This window comes from Trichinella spiralis (genome assembly GCF_000181795.1).
Source record: "Trichinella spiralis strain ISS 195 chromosome Unknown Scfld4, whole genome shotgun sequence".
Taxonomy (NCBI): domain Eukaryota; kingdom Metazoa; phylum Nematoda; class Enoplea; order Trichinellida; family Trichinellidae; genus Trichinella; species Trichinella spiralis.
The window spans coordinates 3,401,000-3,420,994 of record NW_003526943.1 but is presented as its reverse complement, the minus strand read 5'-3'; the positions used below and the strand labels follow the sequence as shown (position 1 = coordinate 3,420,994).

At 29.4% G+C, this 19,995-nt stretch overlaps 6 protein-coding genes across 6 annotated transcripts; 2 read left to right on the top strand and 4 right to left on the bottom strand.

The window, feature by feature from the left end:
• Positions 1-485: 485 nt before the first annotated feature.
• On the bottom strand, positions 486-1,851 carry Tsp_00868 (forkhead box protein B2). Its single transcript, XM_003376608.1, has 3 exons — positions 1,602-1,851; positions 664-709; positions 486-525 (listed from the first exon to the last, which is right to left on the bottom strand). The coding sequence occupies exons 1-3, from the start codon at positions 1,849-1,851 to the stop codon at positions 486-488; spliced, it is 336 nt and encodes a 111-aa protein (XP_003376656.1).
• Position 1,852: 1 nt separating this feature from the next.
• Positions 1,853-2,493, bottom strand: Tsp_00869 (putative malate dehydrogenase). Its single transcript, XM_003376607.1, has 3 exons — positions 2,471-2,493; positions 2,157-2,292; positions 1,853-2,008 (listed from the first exon to the last, which is right to left on the bottom strand). Exons 1-3 carry the CDS (start codon positions 2,491-2,493, stop codon positions 1,853-1,855), a joined length of 315 nt encoding a protein of 104 aa, XP_003376655.1.
• A 5,017-nt stretch (positions 2,494-7,510) lies between these two features.
• On the bottom strand, positions 7,511-9,003 carry Tsp_00870 (survival of motor neuron-related-splicing factor 30). The gene is made up of 5 exons (XM_003376606.1): positions 8,950-9,003; positions 8,726-8,899; positions 8,091-8,190; positions 7,787-8,028; positions 7,511-7,660 (listed from the first exon to the last, which is right to left on the bottom strand). The coding sequence occupies exons 1-5, from the start codon at positions 9,001-9,003 to the stop codon at positions 7,511-7,513; spliced, it is 720 nt and encodes a 239-aa protein (XP_003376654.1).
• Positions 9,004-9,582: 579 nt separating this feature from the next.
• On the top strand, positions 9,583-12,073 carry Tsp_00871 (protein POP2). Its single transcript, XM_003376605.1, has 6 exons — positions 9,583-9,903; positions 10,288-10,481; positions 10,535-10,696; positions 10,756-10,933; positions 10,985-11,062; positions 11,525-12,073. Exons 1-6 carry the CDS (start codon positions 9,583-9,585, stop codon positions 12,071-12,073), a joined length of 1,482 nt encoding a protein of 493 aa, XP_003376653.1.
• Positions 12,074-12,333: 260 nt separating this feature from the next.
• On the bottom strand, positions 12,334-13,869 carry Tsp_00872 (putative U3 small nucleolar RNA-associated protein 11). The gene is made up of 8 exons (XM_003376604.1): positions 13,810-13,869; positions 13,485-13,546; positions 13,337-13,439; positions 13,088-13,204; positions 12,950-13,034; positions 12,757-12,857; positions 12,494-12,604; positions 12,334-12,429 (listed from the first exon to the last, which is right to left on the bottom strand). The coding sequence occupies exons 1-8, from the start codon at positions 13,867-13,869 to the stop codon at positions 12,334-12,336; spliced, it is 735 nt and encodes a 244-aa protein (XP_003376652.1).
• Positions 13,870-16,954: 3,085 nt separating this feature from the next.
• Positions 16,955-18,769, top strand: Tsp_00873 (deoxyribonuclease II family protein). Its single transcript, XM_003376603.1, has 5 exons — positions 16,955-17,064; positions 17,728-17,951; positions 18,015-18,179; positions 18,274-18,483; positions 18,537-18,769. Exons 1-5 carry the CDS (start codon positions 16,955-16,957, stop codon positions 18,767-18,769), a joined length of 942 nt encoding a protein of 313 aa, XP_003376651.1.
• The last annotated feature ends 1,226 nt before the right edge of the window (positions 18,770-19,995 follow it).

Sequence of the window (19,995 nt, the reverse complement as noted above, 5' to 3'; positions counted from 1 at the left end):
GGTCTTTGCTATTCTAATCTGCATCAAAACAACCGACTACACAAACAATGGATCATATCCCTCAGGTAGAACTTGCAAAAACTTTGCATCATCATGGCAAGGTCATCATAAAGTAGCAACAATTTACACTTGATTTAACTCAAAGATGACATTTTATAATTGATTTATTTTCCATCTGTTAAGCATGCTACATTAAATGCTTCAAAACTATTTACCGTTGTGAACTGTTTTGATCACTTTTTTTAGATATCATACAATGCTATATTGAAATATTGTCAAAAATGTAAAATTATGTAATACAGAAATAAATGAAACAATGAAGTATTTCAAATGATAAACTTTACAAAACATGAATTCGTGTTTTAGCACTTTTTGCAAAGATATTAAAATTAATATGCAAAATGTTCATAAATATATGAAGCAAAATATTGAAAAGTATAAAAAAAGAATTTTTGTATCGTTTAATGAAAAACAATTCCATCTAACTAACAAAGAGGTAATGGTATGCAGCATGAAGTATGATGTCTGATAAAAATTAGTTATGAAACTAGTTCCAAATGAATTTATCAGTCGAATCTATTTCTCTGTTAATATGAATATGCTTAACAGGAAATATTTTTTAATAAAAATTGAAGTCCAAACAAATTACTTGATTAAACTTACAAAGCTGTTTCAAAATTTATGCTTTCATCCTGAATAAGAGGCAACACTAAGTAACAATTTTAAAGTTATTATCATTTATGCTAAATATGTGAATCATTAACTTCAAAAACTTTTGTTCATAATATCTGAATATTAATTAATTTTGTTTCTTATAAATATTGCTTTCCTTGTGCATATAATTTATTGTTTCAAACAAAAAAATAGTAGCATTAATTAAAATTAAAAAGTTTCCCATTTCAGAATTAGCATGCTGTAATCTCAAGAAGCACCTAAAAATTTTGTTCCTCGTATATGTACAAAAAACACTAGTATTAAAGATGTTTGCTCAAGTATTGAAGATAAGCGTCAAATTAAATAATAGCAATAATAATTGCTTTTATGATAATTTAGAACATTTTTAAACAACATGAAACATGAGAAACATGAATGAGCATTCAAATTTCTAATATTTATTAATGAGTCATTATTTTTTATAATAATTATTTATTATAACGGAATGATGATAATTATTTTACATTTTTGAAAGAAAAATATATGAACAACGAAAGTTTAAAAAAATTATTTCAAATGCCATTTAATTTTAAAGTACAGTTGTCATTTTACAGTCTATTTTGCAAACTGCACAGGTATATTGATAAATTTTGTAGCATCTCTTGAAAATGATTTGCAATTTTTTCTATGCAAAATGTATTCATTTTACAGGCTAATAATTTCAAAGAGAAAGAACAAAAACCTGTATTGGAATGCATGCGAGTGCAGACAAGTTGAAAATCACAACATAAAATGCTGATTTTGTTATTTAAAAAATTATAGGAAAATGCAAATGATAATTTGAAAATTTTATAAGCGTACAAATAAATACGTGGAATGTAAAAATGAGAGGGAAAGAGAATGTTTAGCTGAAGTTGAAAAATAGAAAAAAAATTTTCTTTTCTCACCTTCAGGAGATATGGTACATGCAGACCAGCTACGATGCTCATCGATTTCATAAGCTTGACCTGGTGTTTGCTCTGCAATGAGATAAGGCATTGTGGGCATGTCAGGACGTGGTATCTGATCTTGTATGGTCTGATGTGGTGGTGGTGGTGGTGGTTGGGATGGAGCATGGCCCTGATGCTGGTGATGCGCCGAATTTACCCACGTAGTCATAGGCGGCAACTCTTGATAGGTGACGCCCATTGAGCCCATTTCAACTCGGCGAGTTGGTAGACTGATCAGAGTTGGCAACGATGTTGGCAAATGGCAAACGAAAGCAATGACAAATCAACAGGGTCAGTGTCGAAACTGTCACCAGAACCGTTGCTGACCGTTGTCCAGTCAGAGTTGCCGCCAATATACAGTATTTCTTAAAAACAAATGCAAAATATTTTCGCGTTGAAGATATTTTTTCTCGTTTCAATATTAAAATTAAAATATTAAAATGAGCAAAAAAGTGGAATGCAAAAAAAAATAAAAGCCACGCCAAGGAAGCAGAACAGAACACGTCGACACACGTGGTGAACAATTTTACCATCCACTGACGATATACCGTCCTCAAAAGTCCGGTCTACAAAAGCCTGCATACCCGAGGCGACGAATAGCCTGCAGCTTGATGCCGGTTTTCCTTTCAGGCTTGCGTACCGTGACCCGCTTTGATGAACCTGTCGAAAATTTTTAGCCCATCACGCGCCCTGTAAAACGCGACCAAACCTGCCCAAAGTGACTGTCACTGGCTGGCAAGCACAAGTAGAAAAGCTCAAGGTCGGTTTCACCAATCATTGGTGAAAGTTCCAAAATATCCAGTTATGCATTACTGCTACCAAATTACGTAACTGGTACAACAAATAACATATATGGAAAAAAACAACAAGCTCTTCATGAATATTTTCAACCAATCATCATCCATCCATCACATCCCGAACACATCAATATGCTTGCTACTTCTGTACTCCATGGTGCAGATATGTTATGAATAATTGATTTTTTTTAATAAAAATTCACCAACTGTCCATTTTAACACCACAACCACCACAACTTTCTACAAACCATTCATTCAACAGACTGGGAATAAATATTGCTAATATGGAATCTGACCTTCAACATTACTGTGGCCTTGCAAACATTCATTTCTCTATATATAAGCTTTCAGAATTGCCGCAACTCTAACAATGTCATATTTGCCAAGCATTTGAAAAGTATTGGAAAAATAAAGAACATTTGCATATTTTTGAAACGCTGCATTTCTTCCAGAAAAATAAACTTACCTTATTAATTTATCAGTAGAGATTAGAGAAATTTTTTGCATTCACTTGTAGAATTTCAGAAAGAATGTTTCGCTTAAAATGGGAAGTTTTTATTATATACGACGACTGAAACGAAAGAGACCATAAATTGAAATTCCTTGAAAATTTGTTTTCGGATGATTTTTTCATTATTTTAAATCAGGTTTTGGTTTAGTGAAATATTTTAAAAATAAAACTGCTTGATTTGCACTGCTTCCTGTTACCTACAAAAAATCAATCTTCATGTCATCATTATTTTGAAACAATTCTGCTTGTAAAATGATAAGATGCATCTGTTGAATAATAATCTCACTAGTGATGCAATTGAATTTTATAATCTACTGATAATTATTACTACTACAATAATCTTGCATGAACAATTTTTATTATTGTGGTACTTATTTTTATATAAAAATTTAATTATTTCATTCAATTTACAAAATATTTAAAATATCTTTTTGCGAGAAATATACAGGAATGCAATTAAAGGGCATGTTTCCAGTTAATAATGATTAGCATTGTTCAGCAGCTTTCAAATTTGGACATAATGCGCATGTCTTTTTCACCGAAACTGCATCATTTGTTTCATTTTGAAAACCAAATCGATTTAACTAAAATTCTATCAAAAGCACTGAATGCATTAAATTTATGAAAAAATTTTCAATGAAAGCACAAAATAACTATAATTTAAAGACTCGTTTATTTGCAATATAGAATCAGTTATAATTTCAATTTATAACTTTCAATGTATAACTCTTATTTTTATAAAAAAATATCAAATGCTTTTAATTGAATGTTAACAAAGATTGCATGAATAACTTTTACTACATTATCTGTACTTTTTCTATTTATGCTTCATTTCTGAAATTAAGTTGAAAGAACAATTAACTAGAAATTGATAAACGATTACTAATATGCATAAATATTGGCATTCTGATATCTGAATAATCGATTTTTAATGTTTAAATATCACTTTTTAATTTAAAACAAATTCATAATTAATTATTAGTTAGCTGGTGCTGATTATGGAAGAAACTTATAAAAATGTTGATATTATTTTCATTCATTCTACTTAAAATATGGCTTATCATATTCTGCATTTATAAAATGCAACAAAACTGCATATAAATTTAGAGGAATGCACTGCACCCAAATCTTTGAGAATGTAATGGCCCATTTTTACTGATTTTAATAGTTAGATAAAATTTAGAAGCGTTAAAATATCGAATACAAAAGCAGTGATATTATTTTTCAAATTTATTAGTCATGTGTATTAATAAATGAGATAAAAACTAGATTTTTATTAGTAAATGCTGGCGTGCTTCATAAAATGCATTATGTAATAACGGTATAATTTAAAATTTTATATTACTTTTATTTCTGAATCACATTATTTATAAAAAATTCTTTAAATATATTAATATTGTTAAGTTCATTTTTAATTAAAACACGCTTTCTATAATATATAAATTATACCAGTCATTTTACAATAAGTACAATCATGTTGCTTCTTACTGCTAAATTATTGTTATTTCAGAATTAAAAGATTTCCAAAGTAAATCAATATCTATCCATATGTTTGTTAATATGTTCTGTTGATAATTACTGTTTTCTTAATAAAATACAATAAATAATGCAATTAAAATATTATAATGAGAACATAATACTTTAGAGAAATTATTAATTTATAAGAGCATTTAAAATATCAAGCAACTTTTTGTTTTTGTTTTTTTTAATGTACTGCGCCTTGCATTCTTCAATATTATCAACTGCTAAATCAGCATGTTGATAGAATCTTAATTCTTTCTTCTAAAATATGCTTATCATCCAAAAAAGTTCAATTAATTACAAAAGAATTTGCTATAGAACGGACTATTGAAAGCTTTATAATGACATAATCATGCAAAATTTGAAAAAATGATTACAACTGATGAAAATATTAAAACACTTTGTAATGATTTACTTAAATTTCTCAGTAGCAGAAAATCAACAGATATTTATAGAAATAAAATTTCATTAAGCGCTCTACAAATTGAATTCAACTAGTTAGCAAAATTGCAATTGTAATTGGTTGAAATTTTAAATTATTTTCTACACTGAATAGCATAAAGCAAACGTAAAAAGCCACCAACTTTTGTCAGCGTTTATCTGCATGCAGCCTTGTAAATTTATTCGTAAATACGACTGTCCTTGGCCTCAGCTATTCTACTTAGTACGCACCGACTCGTTTCGACCCTTCCACCTACGCAATTATTATATCGAATGGACATAAACATAAATCATAAAGACAGTTTTGCTATTTTGAAGCAGAAAAACTTTATTTTAATTTGCATTTTAATGTTCAGTGGGAAGAAGATACAGTAAAACTAATGCAACAAATTCATCTGTAAGAAATAGCACTGTGATAATATTTTAATACCATTATTATGGCGCATTTTGCATATTTTTAAAAACTGACCTTGAATAGATAATCATGGTTAATATTGGAGGCAAGAATTAATAACTGATAATATCAAAGCTGTCCATTCTCTGAAACTAATTTTTAAAATATACTTTTTTTAAAATCAAATAATAAAAATAGCACACTTTAAAAATCATATGAATAAAAAAGATTGATAAAAATATATTTATTTCAGTATAATTATATTATCTTATACTTCAATAATTTCTGCTAAGGTTATCATTTGCTTTGATGAATTGCAGTGCTCTAATAAAGAAATAAAATAATTTATTTTTTGAAAGACAGTTTAGAATAATGTAAACAGCAACATTTCTAGTTTTCTACTAAAATTAATGTATTTTGAAGTTCTGCAAAAACCGATCGCATGATGGTACAGAAAAGCACAATAATGTCTATTAAAGCTAAATTTGCTTTATTTGAAGCAGTTTCAAACAATTTAATCATCAGATTACGTTTTGATTTTTCGATTGATCATACGATGCATTTCAAGCATGGCATCTCTGCAATTTTTATAAAAACTTAAATTGCATAAAAGTTTATTTCTGCATAGCAAATATATAATAGAGAGCCATGCTTGCAATGAGAACATTTCTGGCAAACTTCATAAGCTGCTTTGCAATGCGACCGGTGCAAATTTCTTCTCTTCATGCTTCATGCAATATTCTGTTATGGTTCTTCGTAGCATGCACAATGACTTCATACCAATAAAATAATAATAATAATAATATCATACAATCCAAAAAGCTTAATAATAACTTTAGAATATGCTTTTATTATGCAGCAGAACAAAAAAGACAGATGAAAAACTCTGATTTTATGTATGCAAGCATATTTCTCTCTGTCAACAATAATGTATCAGATTGTTGGCACTGATGCCCCCCCAAAAATAGTATGCGCAGCATTTTGAGAGTAAAAACTACATATAGGTACTTTAAGCCACTCAATTTTCATATTTCTGTCGTTTTATTGTGATTAAATTTACACTAACTACATTTCTGCTAAGATAAGATAAGAATAATAAAACTAGCAACAAACTGAGAACTGTATAATAAATTTGAATTAATGAAAATGAAATAAAAATAACAGAAAGCAATATCAAGAATGTTTAGATTTTTAACAACTACAGTAAATCAAAAAATCATTTATACATTTTTTAGTACACTGGTGTTCAGCAGGAAATTTAAAACATTTTCATTCAACTTTCCTATAGTGGAAAACTCTATGCTTTCGCCTTCAGTTTTATTAGTTAGTTTCCCACTATTAGATCTTTTCCTCAGCTTGCAGTGTTCTTTCAATAATATCATTAGTATGCTCATATTTTTCCAGTATTTACTATTAAAATTTGCTTTGCTTGATTTGTAAATGATGTTGATTTATTGTAGAAAAGCATCGAATAGACAAACAACATTAATAAACAACAGTTCAACAAATGCAAATTACCATAAAAGAAGACACTCTAACAGAATAAAGTCTTTCATCAATTAAAAATGTTGAAGAGAGATGCATAGCGAAGCGTAAGAAAAAGAGGCAATTATTGCACTTCACATTTTGAAATTAAAGCCAAATCTTCAACAGGATGTATAAATGCTTGAATTCAATGAAGATGAAGCGAATGTTTGACGGTTACAGTGGTTAAAAAAGTTACTTTTATTTACTAACGTAACGCTATTGAATAACTTCGAATTTAAAAGTACCTTAACTTTCTTCTTTTTTAATCGCATTATATTTTCAAAAATTTGGATAATGCTGACATAACTGACACGGCCGAGAAAAAAAATTAAAAATCAATCAACAGCAAAACAATACGCTTACAAAACATTTAATACAATAAATTGACCCATACAGAGTGAGTAAACTGATTAATAATTTTCTCTCTGTTTATAAGCAATATCAACAACGGCCATGAAAACAGTCTCACAAAGAAATTTCCTTCTCATATACACTATTAAATAATAATGAAAGTGCACTATTATCAATAATTTCCATTCTCACACTAGCCAGAGAAAATGGTATAAAAAGCAGCTCTTGGAATTGCTTCACAATTTCGTGAAATTTAAATTGAACACAATGAAACAAAATAATGTAAAATACAAAACTGAATGCTGCAGCTGGACGATGAGAAAAGCTACAAACTCAACTGACTGCTTTTTCCTGTCACAAGTTTCTCGTGACTAATAAAATTGGTCATCGGCTTTCCAGAAATACCGCACGTTCCAACACCTACACGCCCACTTTCTGTATCTGGCGACGCAAAAATCGACTCTTTCTTCACTCCCTTGAAACAAAATCACAGTTAACATTTTTCAAATAAACAATCAACATGCTCATTGAAAGCTAACAATTCACCAATCAACCAATAAATAATAATTTAAAATTAAAAATAACACAATCAAGTATTCACTTTGTAAGATTTCGAAACTGCTTTCGAACTGAAATCTTTCCATTTCATTTTTTCAAGTTCCTTCTCCTCTTCCAACTGTTTTTGTCGTTGTGCTTTCTTCTGTGCTTTTTTGCGTCGTCTTTCCTTCTCCACTTGCCATAACGATTTCCCTTTGGGCTTTGAATCCCAAAGATAACGTTTCGGCTGGGTGTTTTCACATATACGAAGCAAATGCAATTTGTTGATTTCTGTTACATTGTAGCCTTAAAATTCAACGCTTCAGTTATTTATTCAATAATATTTTTTCTCAATATAAAAATTTTACCAACAAAAGTCACCGCTGCCTTTCCCTCAGATATACCATCAATAACCGCTTCGTACAATTGATTATTTTTCGACCACACAGCCATACATTTATCACCGACCTAAATTGTATAGCTATTACAAACAAAATATTAAAACGTTCATTCAAGTGAAAAATTTCAAATGAATATTCCAAAATAATGAATTAAAACCAAATTCTGAAGACTTAAAGACTAATAAAAAAAAATTTTTTTAACATGGACAACGTTTCTCATATTTCTCAAATTACAATCATATCATATTGTTGCTTAATGCATGCCGTACGTAACATTCTCAATCTGAGTTAAAGAAGATATGCCGTACTACTGCAACATCATCGTTAACGACAAAATGAATCTTCTCACTTCATCACCAATGACTTTTGTAATTTCCAGATGTTCGATACTTATATAGCCTCAAGTGGGCAAAAGTAGGAAAAGTTACGCTCTTAAGAACAAAAATACCTGACATGGCATGCATATCAAAATTCGCTCGCTTTTCAATCAAAATTCGATGTGGCAAAACGAAGTATCTGAACAAGCAAAAATCATCAATTCAAATTCGTATTCAAATCGCATTGTGTGTCTTTGGAGATAAACGGAGAGCTGAACACATTACCTTCCAATCTTTTACTGGTTTAGGCTCTTCTGAAGCAGAGTTGTCGACATGCGGTTCACGCAATCCCATTGTTGATTGAATCAACTCTTTCGTGATATTAATCACTTCCTCCAGATCGACTTTCAACTTCACCAACTCTTCGTTGTTTGGTTCGCTTACTAAAGCCGCTTCGACCTAATGAAAAAGTAACAATTAAAAAAACAATTTGATATTAAACGGCTTACCTGTTGCAGTTGCACCAAATAATCATCCAAATTAGCTTGCAAATCGTCACTCATCGTAATTATATTATAACCAATTCAAAATATTAAATTAGTTTAGAACTTCACAGATATTCTTCCTTTATCGAACAAAATTGAGATACGCTTCTTCGCAAATCTAAAAGGAAAACAATAAGCAATATAATAGCACAAAAAAGGCTTGCACTGAAAATAAATTGCAAAATAACATTATTTTATGAGTTTGAAAATTTTCATAATACAGAAGTATAAATTTTAAAACCTTAAAAACTCAAGTAAAGAACACATAACTTCATCATTAGGTCATAGTGTTTTCTCACAATATACCATAATGAAGTGCAAGATTCATTACAGTACATCCGCATGAAATTAAAAATACACTTTTTAATTTGAAAAACATTTAGATAAAATGAATTTTTACTTATTAAAATTCAGTTTTCATATAATATGCCTCATTTATTTTATTTTTTTCTATTTATTATAATTAATTTTAAATTAATACAACATCTAAGAATAAGGAAATTTTTACTTATAATTTATGAAAATGCAAGCATTAAAAAATAAAATTATTGACAAATAAAAATTCAATTAAGTTTTAAAAATATTTTTATTCCAATTATGCAGTCGTTCGTCAACCTAATATTATTGTTACTTAAATGTATTTTCCAACGATTTACTGTAGATTTATTGTTATTTCATTTTTCTGTGTGGGAGCTGTTGTTTATTGAATACCGTAGTAGGATGGCAGGCTCTAAGCCGCCCCTACCAAAGACTGTATCCCTTCAGACTTCAATCGACCGAAGGAGAATTTCTCATTTACCAAGTTCAATTCTTCGCAGAAGTGATGAAACACGCATAAGAGATGTTTGGTCTCATAATCTACTGTTGGAATTCCGCAAAATTATGAGACTTCTTCCTGATTATCCTGTTGTTGCGATGGTATGCACTATTGTATAAATTTTTACTTTTGAAAAAAATCCGTGAAAGAATTCCTGTAAAGTGTTGAAATATGGAATGCAGGCTGTTTTAATTGCATCCTAATTTTACAAATAGAAAATTGTTTTTAGAAAAGTTCAGCTTTAGTGAATTGTGCCAACTCCGGAATGTTTTTAATTCAAATTCTGTATATAAGCAAATTTGCTGTAAAATTGTTTGTTTATCATGCAAATTGCTTACTTGTTGTATTGTTGTTTACTGACTGTTGTTTTATAGCTTTTTGTATGTTTTTCTGTTTTGCAGAGAAGTCATCATTGAAACGAAGCTTGTTTTTTCATGAAAAGTTTTTAAAATAATATTCGTTCAGTGATGATTATTTATTTTTAGGATACTGAATTTCCTGGCGTCGTTGCACGTCCGTACGGCGAATTCCGCAGTTCAGTCGACTATCAGTATCAGTTAATGCGTGCAAATGTGGACCTTTTAAAAATCATACAGATTGGGTTGTCATTTTTCAATCACCAGGGAGAAACACCCAGCGAGTGCTCCACTTGGCAGTTTAATTTTAATTTTAGCCTAGCGTAAATTAATAACGGTAAATAATTTTTGTTTTATCATAATTTAATCCTTGCAGAGAGGACATGTATGCGCAGGATTCCATTGCGCTTTTACAAAAATCGGGTATAGATTTTAAACGATTGGAAACGGATGGAATCAATCCAATCGATTTTGCCGAGCTGATGTACGGTTCTGGCCTGCTTCTCCTCGACAATGTTCAATGGATTTCATTTCACAGGTTTACAGTTTTGCTCATTTAAGACAAAATGCGAATTTAAACCGACATTATATTTTTAGTGGTTATGACTTTGGCTATTTGGTCAAAATGTTGACCAACCGAAACCTGCCCAACAACGAGACCGATTTCTTCATTATTTTGCGTCGGTTTTTCCCCAACATATTTGATCTGAAATACTTAATGAAATCAACCCGACATCTGAAAGGAGGCTTGCAGGAGATTGCAGACCAAATGAAAGTACTAAATGAACGAAGTTTTACTTTTGTTGAACGAACCCTCTTTTACAAGGTTCGACGTGTCGGCCCGCAGCATCAGGCAGGAAGTGATAGTTTGCTTACTGGGAAAGTTTATTTCAAGATGAAGCAGGTATTTCAATTTGAAATTTTCTTTTCTCGCAGCAACTTAAATTATGCACATTACTGTATTTCAAGCTGATTTCTTTTCTTTATTTTTCTAACGAAGAAGCTGTAAGCTTATCTAACATTTTCTAACAAAGGCCTTTTTTAGGTCAGCGACCTTTTTAGTTAGGGTCAGTCTACAGTAATATTCTTTAAATGCAAAACACCAGCAATTAAACGTAACATTTCCCTCATTAATGAGGCTGAATAATAAATTAATATTTTATGATGATTATTTATGAACTTCTGTGATAATTATTGGTTGTTTTTCTGTATGAAAACGTTAATACACAGTACAGATGTTGCTTTTTGTGTCGAATTGTTATAGTAATATTTATGATTTCATTATTTGCAAGCACTGTTTGTTATTTATAATCAGGAATTTTTTATGCCAAATTGAAAAAAAAACATTATTTTGTACGTGTTTTAGACTCTGTTTGAAGGAAATATCAATGAGCAAACGTTTTCTGGTTATTTGTTTGGGTTAAGTGTTCCAGGCGCCAATCTCGTGGATGCAGTATCGACTGATGGTATGCCGAGTAGTGATGAGTCTTCATCTACTGGAGATTTTGATTCAGATATATCATCAGACGAAGATGATGAAGAGCAAGACGAAGAGGAGTTAGACGAGGAAGAAGTAGTGGATGAAGAAAATAGTGACGATGATGATGGTGTAGATAAAGATGCTACCCTTCATGCAAATGATTCCCAATCATTAGTCAACGGATCTGAGTCCATTTCCAGTGTAGATATCAGTGAAGCATCATTTGTGAATTTTCAGTTGAAAAAGAGATCAATTACTAGCGCAGAAAGCTCCACTTTTAGTCCACAAATATCTGACGTATCTTTAAAAGCGGAATCATTGACAGAAGGAAACAAAGAAGCAGCAGAAAAATTAGTTTTAACCATCACTTCAAAATCAGAATGTGCGGTTACTGTTTCTGAAAATACGAGGAAGCATTCACAAGAACATTCATGACGTTCGTCCTAGAAAAACAACTTGCCATCCAAGCCAATTAAAAGTTTTATACTGACAAATACATATATGTTTTTCTTTTTAACAAACAGTAAAAGAATTTTTTTTTCACTTTTAATATATGTTGAGAACATTTTTGAAAAGATGAATAAAATGTTCAACTTAACAAAAAGAAGCATTGAAAATTTTGTTGAATATAATATATATTTGCGTTTTAAGTACGGTTAGTTGCTCGAAATACGAAGAAGCTAAATTAACTGTTGTCACCGCTTCCGTTCAAACTGCCACTTGTAAACTGGAGCTCGGATAGCAGTACCTTTGCGCTTTTTTCTTGGAATTATTCCTTTTGATTTGCTTTTCTGAAATTCAAAAAAATGCAACAACAATATTTTTTTAAAATAAAAAATGCAAATTTTCAACTACCGCAAACTCTTTCTTCATGTGAAGTTTTTCAGCCACAATTGACAATTCCTTTTCAACTCGTAAGCGTTTCAACAATTCTTGAAAACTGCTCAATTTGCTTTTGTCCAATGACTAAATCAACAAAGAAAACCATATCATAAAACTTTAAGCATATCAAAAGTAAGCCGTTATTGATCTGAGCTTACGCAGACATCTTCAATGGAGTGGTAAAAATTGAAACAAAATTCAGAAAAATAAAATGCTGTTGCTTTCTTCACACTTACTTGAAGCTCTGATTGCAGTTTCTTAAAATTCAAACCACTGGGAAATTTTTTTTTGAGTAATTCCAAATCGAACTTTTTCGACGACTTTGCCTTTTCATTTTCTGCAAGCATTTAAAATTTAACATAGCTTACAAGGGTTTCCCTTTTAAGAAATACATCTCAAAACTGTAAAGCTTTTTAAAAATTCATTTACCTTCTGATTTAGAATGCTTTTTCACCGAATTCACCTTACATAAGGAAAATAAAAAGCCAAAATCGTCTAACAACTTCTTAATTTTCTAAATTCACCAATCATATATAATACATGTCGTTAAAAATGGATAAAATATACTTGGCGTTGAATTTGCAATTTGAAATTTATATAATTCAGATTCTGCGTCTGCAATAGTTTTTCCTGTTCTTTAGAATTTTCATCTTTGCCAATTGCTTTCTCATAGTGAACTCCATCCTGGAAAATATGAATAAAAAGTAATTAGGTATAACCGTTTTTTTAAATAATGCGCTGTTTTTTCTTTTAACAGTACGAATACAAAAAAAACGGGCAAAAACAGCATCTGCTAAAGATCACTTAAGTGTATACCTCAACTTTGGAGTTAATCATGTGAAAATAAAATTCATCTGGATTCTTCTCCAAGGCTTTGCGACGAAGCTTTCGAATTGCATTCTCTTTAATTTGATGTGACCTAAAAGCACAATGTTGGACAATAAACTAACAAATACCAGCATACCTTGCACGTTTTATGTAATCTTTTTTCTTTTCAAGTTCACCTAGCCGTCTGCGACTTGAAAGCTAAAACAACGAAAGAAAGACAGTGGACAATATAACACCTAATAAATATACAGTAGAATAATCTAAATTTAAACCATCCATCTTCTTAAGCAAAACGTATTACTTAAATAATATATTAGTTCAACAAAATGACATCATGAGTAGTTAAGCTTAGGCAAAGGTAAAATATAAAACCCGTTTTATGAAGTTATTTCTGTGCAAATGAGCTTTAATAAAATAAACGAACTCAATAAATATAGTTTAAAAATTAATAAAAAAGTTACCTGAGAACGTTCTCGATGAACTCTACTAACGCTTTTATCCACGTTCTTTAACGAAGACATTCCGCTTTAGAAAAAACTAAAAAAACAATGCTAAAACAACTAATAGCTTCATTCAAACTTGCCACTTCAGTGAAGAAAAGATAAAACGTTTAAAAAATTAACACAGCATCAAAAAATTATTTGTTAAACTACATTAATTTCGTTGTTTTCGAATTATTTTGAACCAGAATAAAGCACTGGGTATTTTAATAAAATTTATCTGCGCTCAATACTGTGGTATTTTTGATTTTCAAGGTTGTACTTTATTTTTTATTATTAAAAAAATTTCTACATGACAGTGTTTTTATCATCTTTTGAAGGATATCTTTAAAAAAATACAGAGTCATTTGATTGTTTATTCATCTTTATTTTTATTATTAATACAACTTCATATCATACTGTATGTTCTACAGCATTATGTTTGAACAGCAACGTGAAATAATGCTTATTGCCATAATGATATTTATATCTTAAAATTTTACGATGTCCACAGCAACTCGCTGGAATATAAAAGCTGGATAATCCAATCACATGGATGTTTACAATTTTTTTCTCTCACGCAACACACCTTTCCAAAGATCTTGCATCAGTCTTCTGCATATCTTTATTGTAGCAAAAAAGCTTTCACCAGAAATAATAAATATGAAAATGAAATTAAAGAAATACTCAGATGTGCCAATCATGTAAAGCATTGGGCAATGTTAGCCGGATGTTTCGTGATAATACGGGGAAGTAGTATTACTTTGGCTGAGGAGTGCGTTTTCTGTTCTCTAAAGAACTGACTTCATAATCTCAACGGTCTGCATTTCAGCGTATTGGTTTCACTGTTAGCAACAGTATTAGTGATTTTTCCTGTTTTGTTTTGGTTTATCCTTAGTTGGCTTTCTGCCATTACTTTTGTTACATTATACGTTGTTTTTGGTTCCAACGTTATTGCAACAGCCCGCTGGACTTGTCGATCGTTGCTAACGATCGCAACAACGAAGGGTCACTCTTTATTTACACGACTTACAGCTTTTGCTTTTTTACTTAATTTTTGCTCCATACTCAAAACTTTTCTCTTTCTAGGAGTCGACATACCGGACGTAAAATTAGCAAACAGCAGAATGTGAAAGTATTAATAAAATGCTGGTTAAATTTAATTTTATTATATAATACTTTACTATATGCATTAAATCAATACAACTAATAAAAAATACTATTAACAGATTATGTCAAGCAAATATAAAATAACAAAATCCCTAAGCAATATGCATTTCTATGATTTTAATTCAATATAATTTGCTTTCTTTCATATTTTACACTTTGTTCCATTTTCAATGAAAAATTCATTATATATAAGATACCGAATTTTTTTTATAGTTTATACATTTGAAATAATTTAACTATTTTTATTTAGAAATTAAGAATAAGATAAGTTAGGGATAAATAAAAAATTATGATGCATAATTAGAAATATGTGTAAAAATAAATTTGCATAAAATTTATTTTGAAGATAAAAAATAATTACTTTAAGGCTTCTGTTTATCAAAAAACCATTGCATTTAACAGCATAAAATTATTCTGCATATAGCTTTGATATTCATTTACCATTATAGCTTTATTGATATCAGACGAATCAAAATTCGTATAAAAATCTAGGAACGAAATCATTCACAAAATAATTTCTATTTCAAAAATTTCTGTTAAATATATCTCACATTTAATGATTGCTACTTATTATATATAGCTTTATTAATCAAATATTTGCTGATAAAATTTATCATCCATTGTTATCTTTTTGTAAATTTTGAACAAATGGTTACGCTTCAATTTTCAAATTACTCATCTAACATGAATTTAAACATTAATCAATCTATTTTGGAAAAGGAAAACATAATTAACGAGTTTCAAAAGTCCGCCATAATGTGACATTTAAAACTACAAATATCAACTCTAGCATGAACTGACGACGTTTAAAAGTAAAACAATGTTTGTCTTTTCTTGCATAGCAACAATGAAAAGTATCTAAGGACTACAATATTCATTTTATCTTAATTTTTGAAATCATTGTTAAAAGTAGCTTTTAAAATAATTTTTATATTACTTGAAATTAAAATAAAACTAAATAAATATTTGCTAATACCAAAAATATTTTTATCAATCATAAATTTATAAAGGAATAACATTAAATAAAATTATATGCAGATGAATAATATAAATCAATGAAATTATAAATTTTATCATTATTATAAAAACTTGCTTTAGATGATCAAAAATTACGCCTGAGATATCCATAAACACTATCAAGAAAAGTATCACCATGATTTATCACGAAGAATTCAGAAAAACACACTAAATATGCCTTATTGCTTTTTATTGTTTTTTAAACTACATTTACAGAACTTAAATTTATTAATTCTCTGAATAAATGAAAACTAAGAATTTAGTGACAAAGAAAAGTAATTCATTAATAACAGAAAATCAAATACTTTAAAACTATGTTATGAAATCCTTGAATAAAAAAGCAGCGCCTAAAGAAAGAACTGATTCACAATAAGATGGCATTCGATGAAATATTAAAATTGCGCATATTTCATGAGATTCTTATAACTACATTTATTCATATGTTACTGCTATTCGAAACTTTAAAAATAATGCTTCGAAAATAATGAAAAGAAATAACTTATTACAGTTAAAATACTTTTTATAAATATACAGTATGAATCTACTGCACTGAGTTACAGATAAAGTGTAACAGTATTTCAATAATAAGATTCACTTATCAGTTTGACTAGTGTTCTAAAAGAAGACTTTTTCAGAATCTGTTTTATGCATTAAATGCAGAATGAGCTTTTTCTGTCCAATAAATATTGAAGATAATTTGTAAACATTATTTTTTCATATATTTACTCACTGAGCCATGCTTTGCAAAGTAAACTAATATTAATCTAACAAAAAAGAATTGTTAACTTTGTTGTTCAAGTAAAACTTTGCCATGAAATTTACTCACAATTATAATAACAACAAATAATGTTTAAGCAGTGGCAGCTGCATTTGAGCTAACAAGTACTTCTTAAAAGTTTCTGCCATTGACTGTAATTTAGTTCCGCGAAATTATTCAATGATGAAGGATTGTTCACTAAAATTCTTTGTAATTGCTCTTTTGCTAATTGTTCAGCAAAGCGAAACTCAAAATGCTCAATGTAAATCAACAGCAGCAAACAACGTAGATTGGTATGATCAATTTAATGTTTTTTAAAATTATGATGACAAATTCATTTAACAAAATAAATTGTATAAGTTTAATATTCAAAAGTCTGAGAATAATTTGAATTAGCATTCTCGACGTAACGCAATGGTAGATTTGTCTTCATTTATTACTGAATTTACATTATAAATCAGTCATAAACAGTGAATTTAATAAAAACTATACCAAATTAAATGAAGCAGTAAAACATACATGCATTAAAGATATGCTTTTTAATTATAATCGGTTTTCATTATTTATTTTCTTAGTATTTCACAATTCTTATGTATGCATATAATTTCAAAGCAATACATCTTTTATTCCTTTAAAACCAAATATGCTTAGCATTTGTCTGAGAACTTTGCATAAATTTTCAATGAAATTTTACCACCAATTTATGTTATAAAACGTTTTTAGCATAATCATGCTTATTCATACAACAATATTAATATTAATATAACAGATAACAACATAAAACTGCTGGCTTAATGAATAAATGTTATACTCATATTGTAATTTTTAAGCTTTAAATACCTGGCTGTGTTGAATGTCATACTAAATACGTAATTTTATTTATTCATTTATCCATTTATTTATTTATGTTACACTTAATTTTTAAAGAAAATCATGCATGATCAGTTAACTTTTAGGTATGTTCTTTACAAAACACCTGGCCAAATCACTGCAAAAATAAAAACATCAGCAGCCCCTCAATGGGCTGACGAAGGAGCAGCTTTGACTGGAAATGCAGGTCATGCTTTAGTTTCGACACTTGAAAGTTGGTTTGCGCCACTGCATAATTCCCTAAGCGCAGTTGGATACAATAATGAGCCACCAGGATTTTCTGGATTTACTACTGACTCTACTTCAAAAGGTCTCTATTATTCTAGGAATAAAAATAAAAAACATTAAAAATACATCAATTACAAGTTTTTAGGCATAATTATGATGATGAATGCACAACCGCAATCATTTTGGTTAGTTCATACAATGCCAAAAGCGCTAGCAAATGGAGTTGCCTGGGCATGGCCAGCAGACTTGACACCGCAAGGTCACATGGTAGTATGTGTAGATGTATCAACACAAACTGTTACATCAATAGGTAACTAGATATAGAAGCTAAAAGCAATAGTAATTCTTGCATTAAATTCACAAAGAATGTCATTAACATATTATTAACCGTGATAATTTTGCAGCATCTGCACTTGTTTATCAAAATCCGTTGATCTACTTCTCAAACATTGCACCAGCTTTGCAAGCTACTCAACAAACTTTGATGAAATTAATCGGTGGAATGACGCGTGTTTTGACCCCTCCATTTGCTAATACACAGACTATTAAAACATTAGCAGCTGGTGCTGAAGTGCCTATAATAATATTTTCTAAACTATCCACAGGACGATTAGGTAGTCAATTAATGAATTTATGAAATTTCTGTAATTATTGTTTTTTCTTTCAGAAATGTATGGAAAAATCCTGACTTCAAAGTTAAAAGCTAATATACGCGTCTGGGCTAAAACAGATAATTCGTTAAGTTCGACAAGCGGTGGAAAAATTGGTTTCGTTAAAGTAGTCCAGAGTCCAATAACAGTAGATAATCAGCAAAGCACTAGAGAAAAAGATTGCTCCCAGTGGGTATCTGTGGAACAAAAGCCCCTCTTCTGTTTTACGACCAGCAGCTATAACGTATGATAAATTTCCATTACTATTGCACATTTCAAAAGGATTTCTTAATAATATTAGCATAATAATATGTTTTAAGGTGTTTTAAATTATATTTAATTCTAGCGGTTTATATATCATTGGTTTCTTTATTTATATTGATGTTTTTCAGAAAGAGCAGCTTATGAAATCTGGAACGGCAATTTGCCTAGAACATCAGCTTTTGAGCGACTCATTTGCAGCTATAGCTGCTAATGTGATACCACCTGCAAATTCCTAAAAATATTTAAAATTATAAATGTTTATGATACTTTTCACTGCATATTTCATTTGTTTATCTGATACTGATGCGTGTTTGGGTTATAAATATGAGTGAAAGTCAAATAAAAAGAAAAAATGCTGATTTAAAAACAAGCAATCTAATAAAGTGACATATGTCAAGATGTGAATTTAAGTTTTGAAATGACATGGTAAATGCTTATATGACAATGCATCAAATTATATCACATGCTGCAGGATTAAAAATATATTATCAAATATTTTAAAATTAATGTCCATTAAAGAAACTATTAAAATAAAGTAAATAATGCTATAATTAAATCTTAATAACCTTATAAAAGTTCTATTGAAGCAACATTAAACTCTATTAAAATACAGATGACATTAACATGCATTTATAGTAAAACTCCTATACAACAAACTCAGAGGGGATTCATGAATTTTTTATTGTGACGAATATTTCACTGTATTGAAATTTACTCTAAATTCGTGTAATTTATTAAGAAATCGCTGGGGAATCCAAAAATGTTCGTTATATCAAATATTTTGTTTTGTCGGTATTTGTTATAACGGAATTTTACTGCATTTAACTTTTAAACCTATCTATCTCTAACATCATTTATTGGCATTCAGCAAATCTTGTTCAAAATAATTAATTAAATCAGTTAAAGCAAGATACGTATTTATGCAATAATAATGTGAAATAAAAAATCTATAACTTATTTAGGAGCAGAACAAACTGTTACGTTGATTTTTTGTTTAGTTATTTAACTTTAATTATCTTTTATCAATAAAATTTGTTAATTTAAAGAAAAAATTTAATGAAAAAATTATTTTTGTTAATTTAAAGATAAAATAAAATTAACGTAACAATGCGTTATGAAGGCGAAAAGAAATTATAAAATATTTCGAAACACATTAAGTAAAAGAAAGAAAGATACTTCACATGAAGCAGAAAAGGTGACTGATATTAAAGG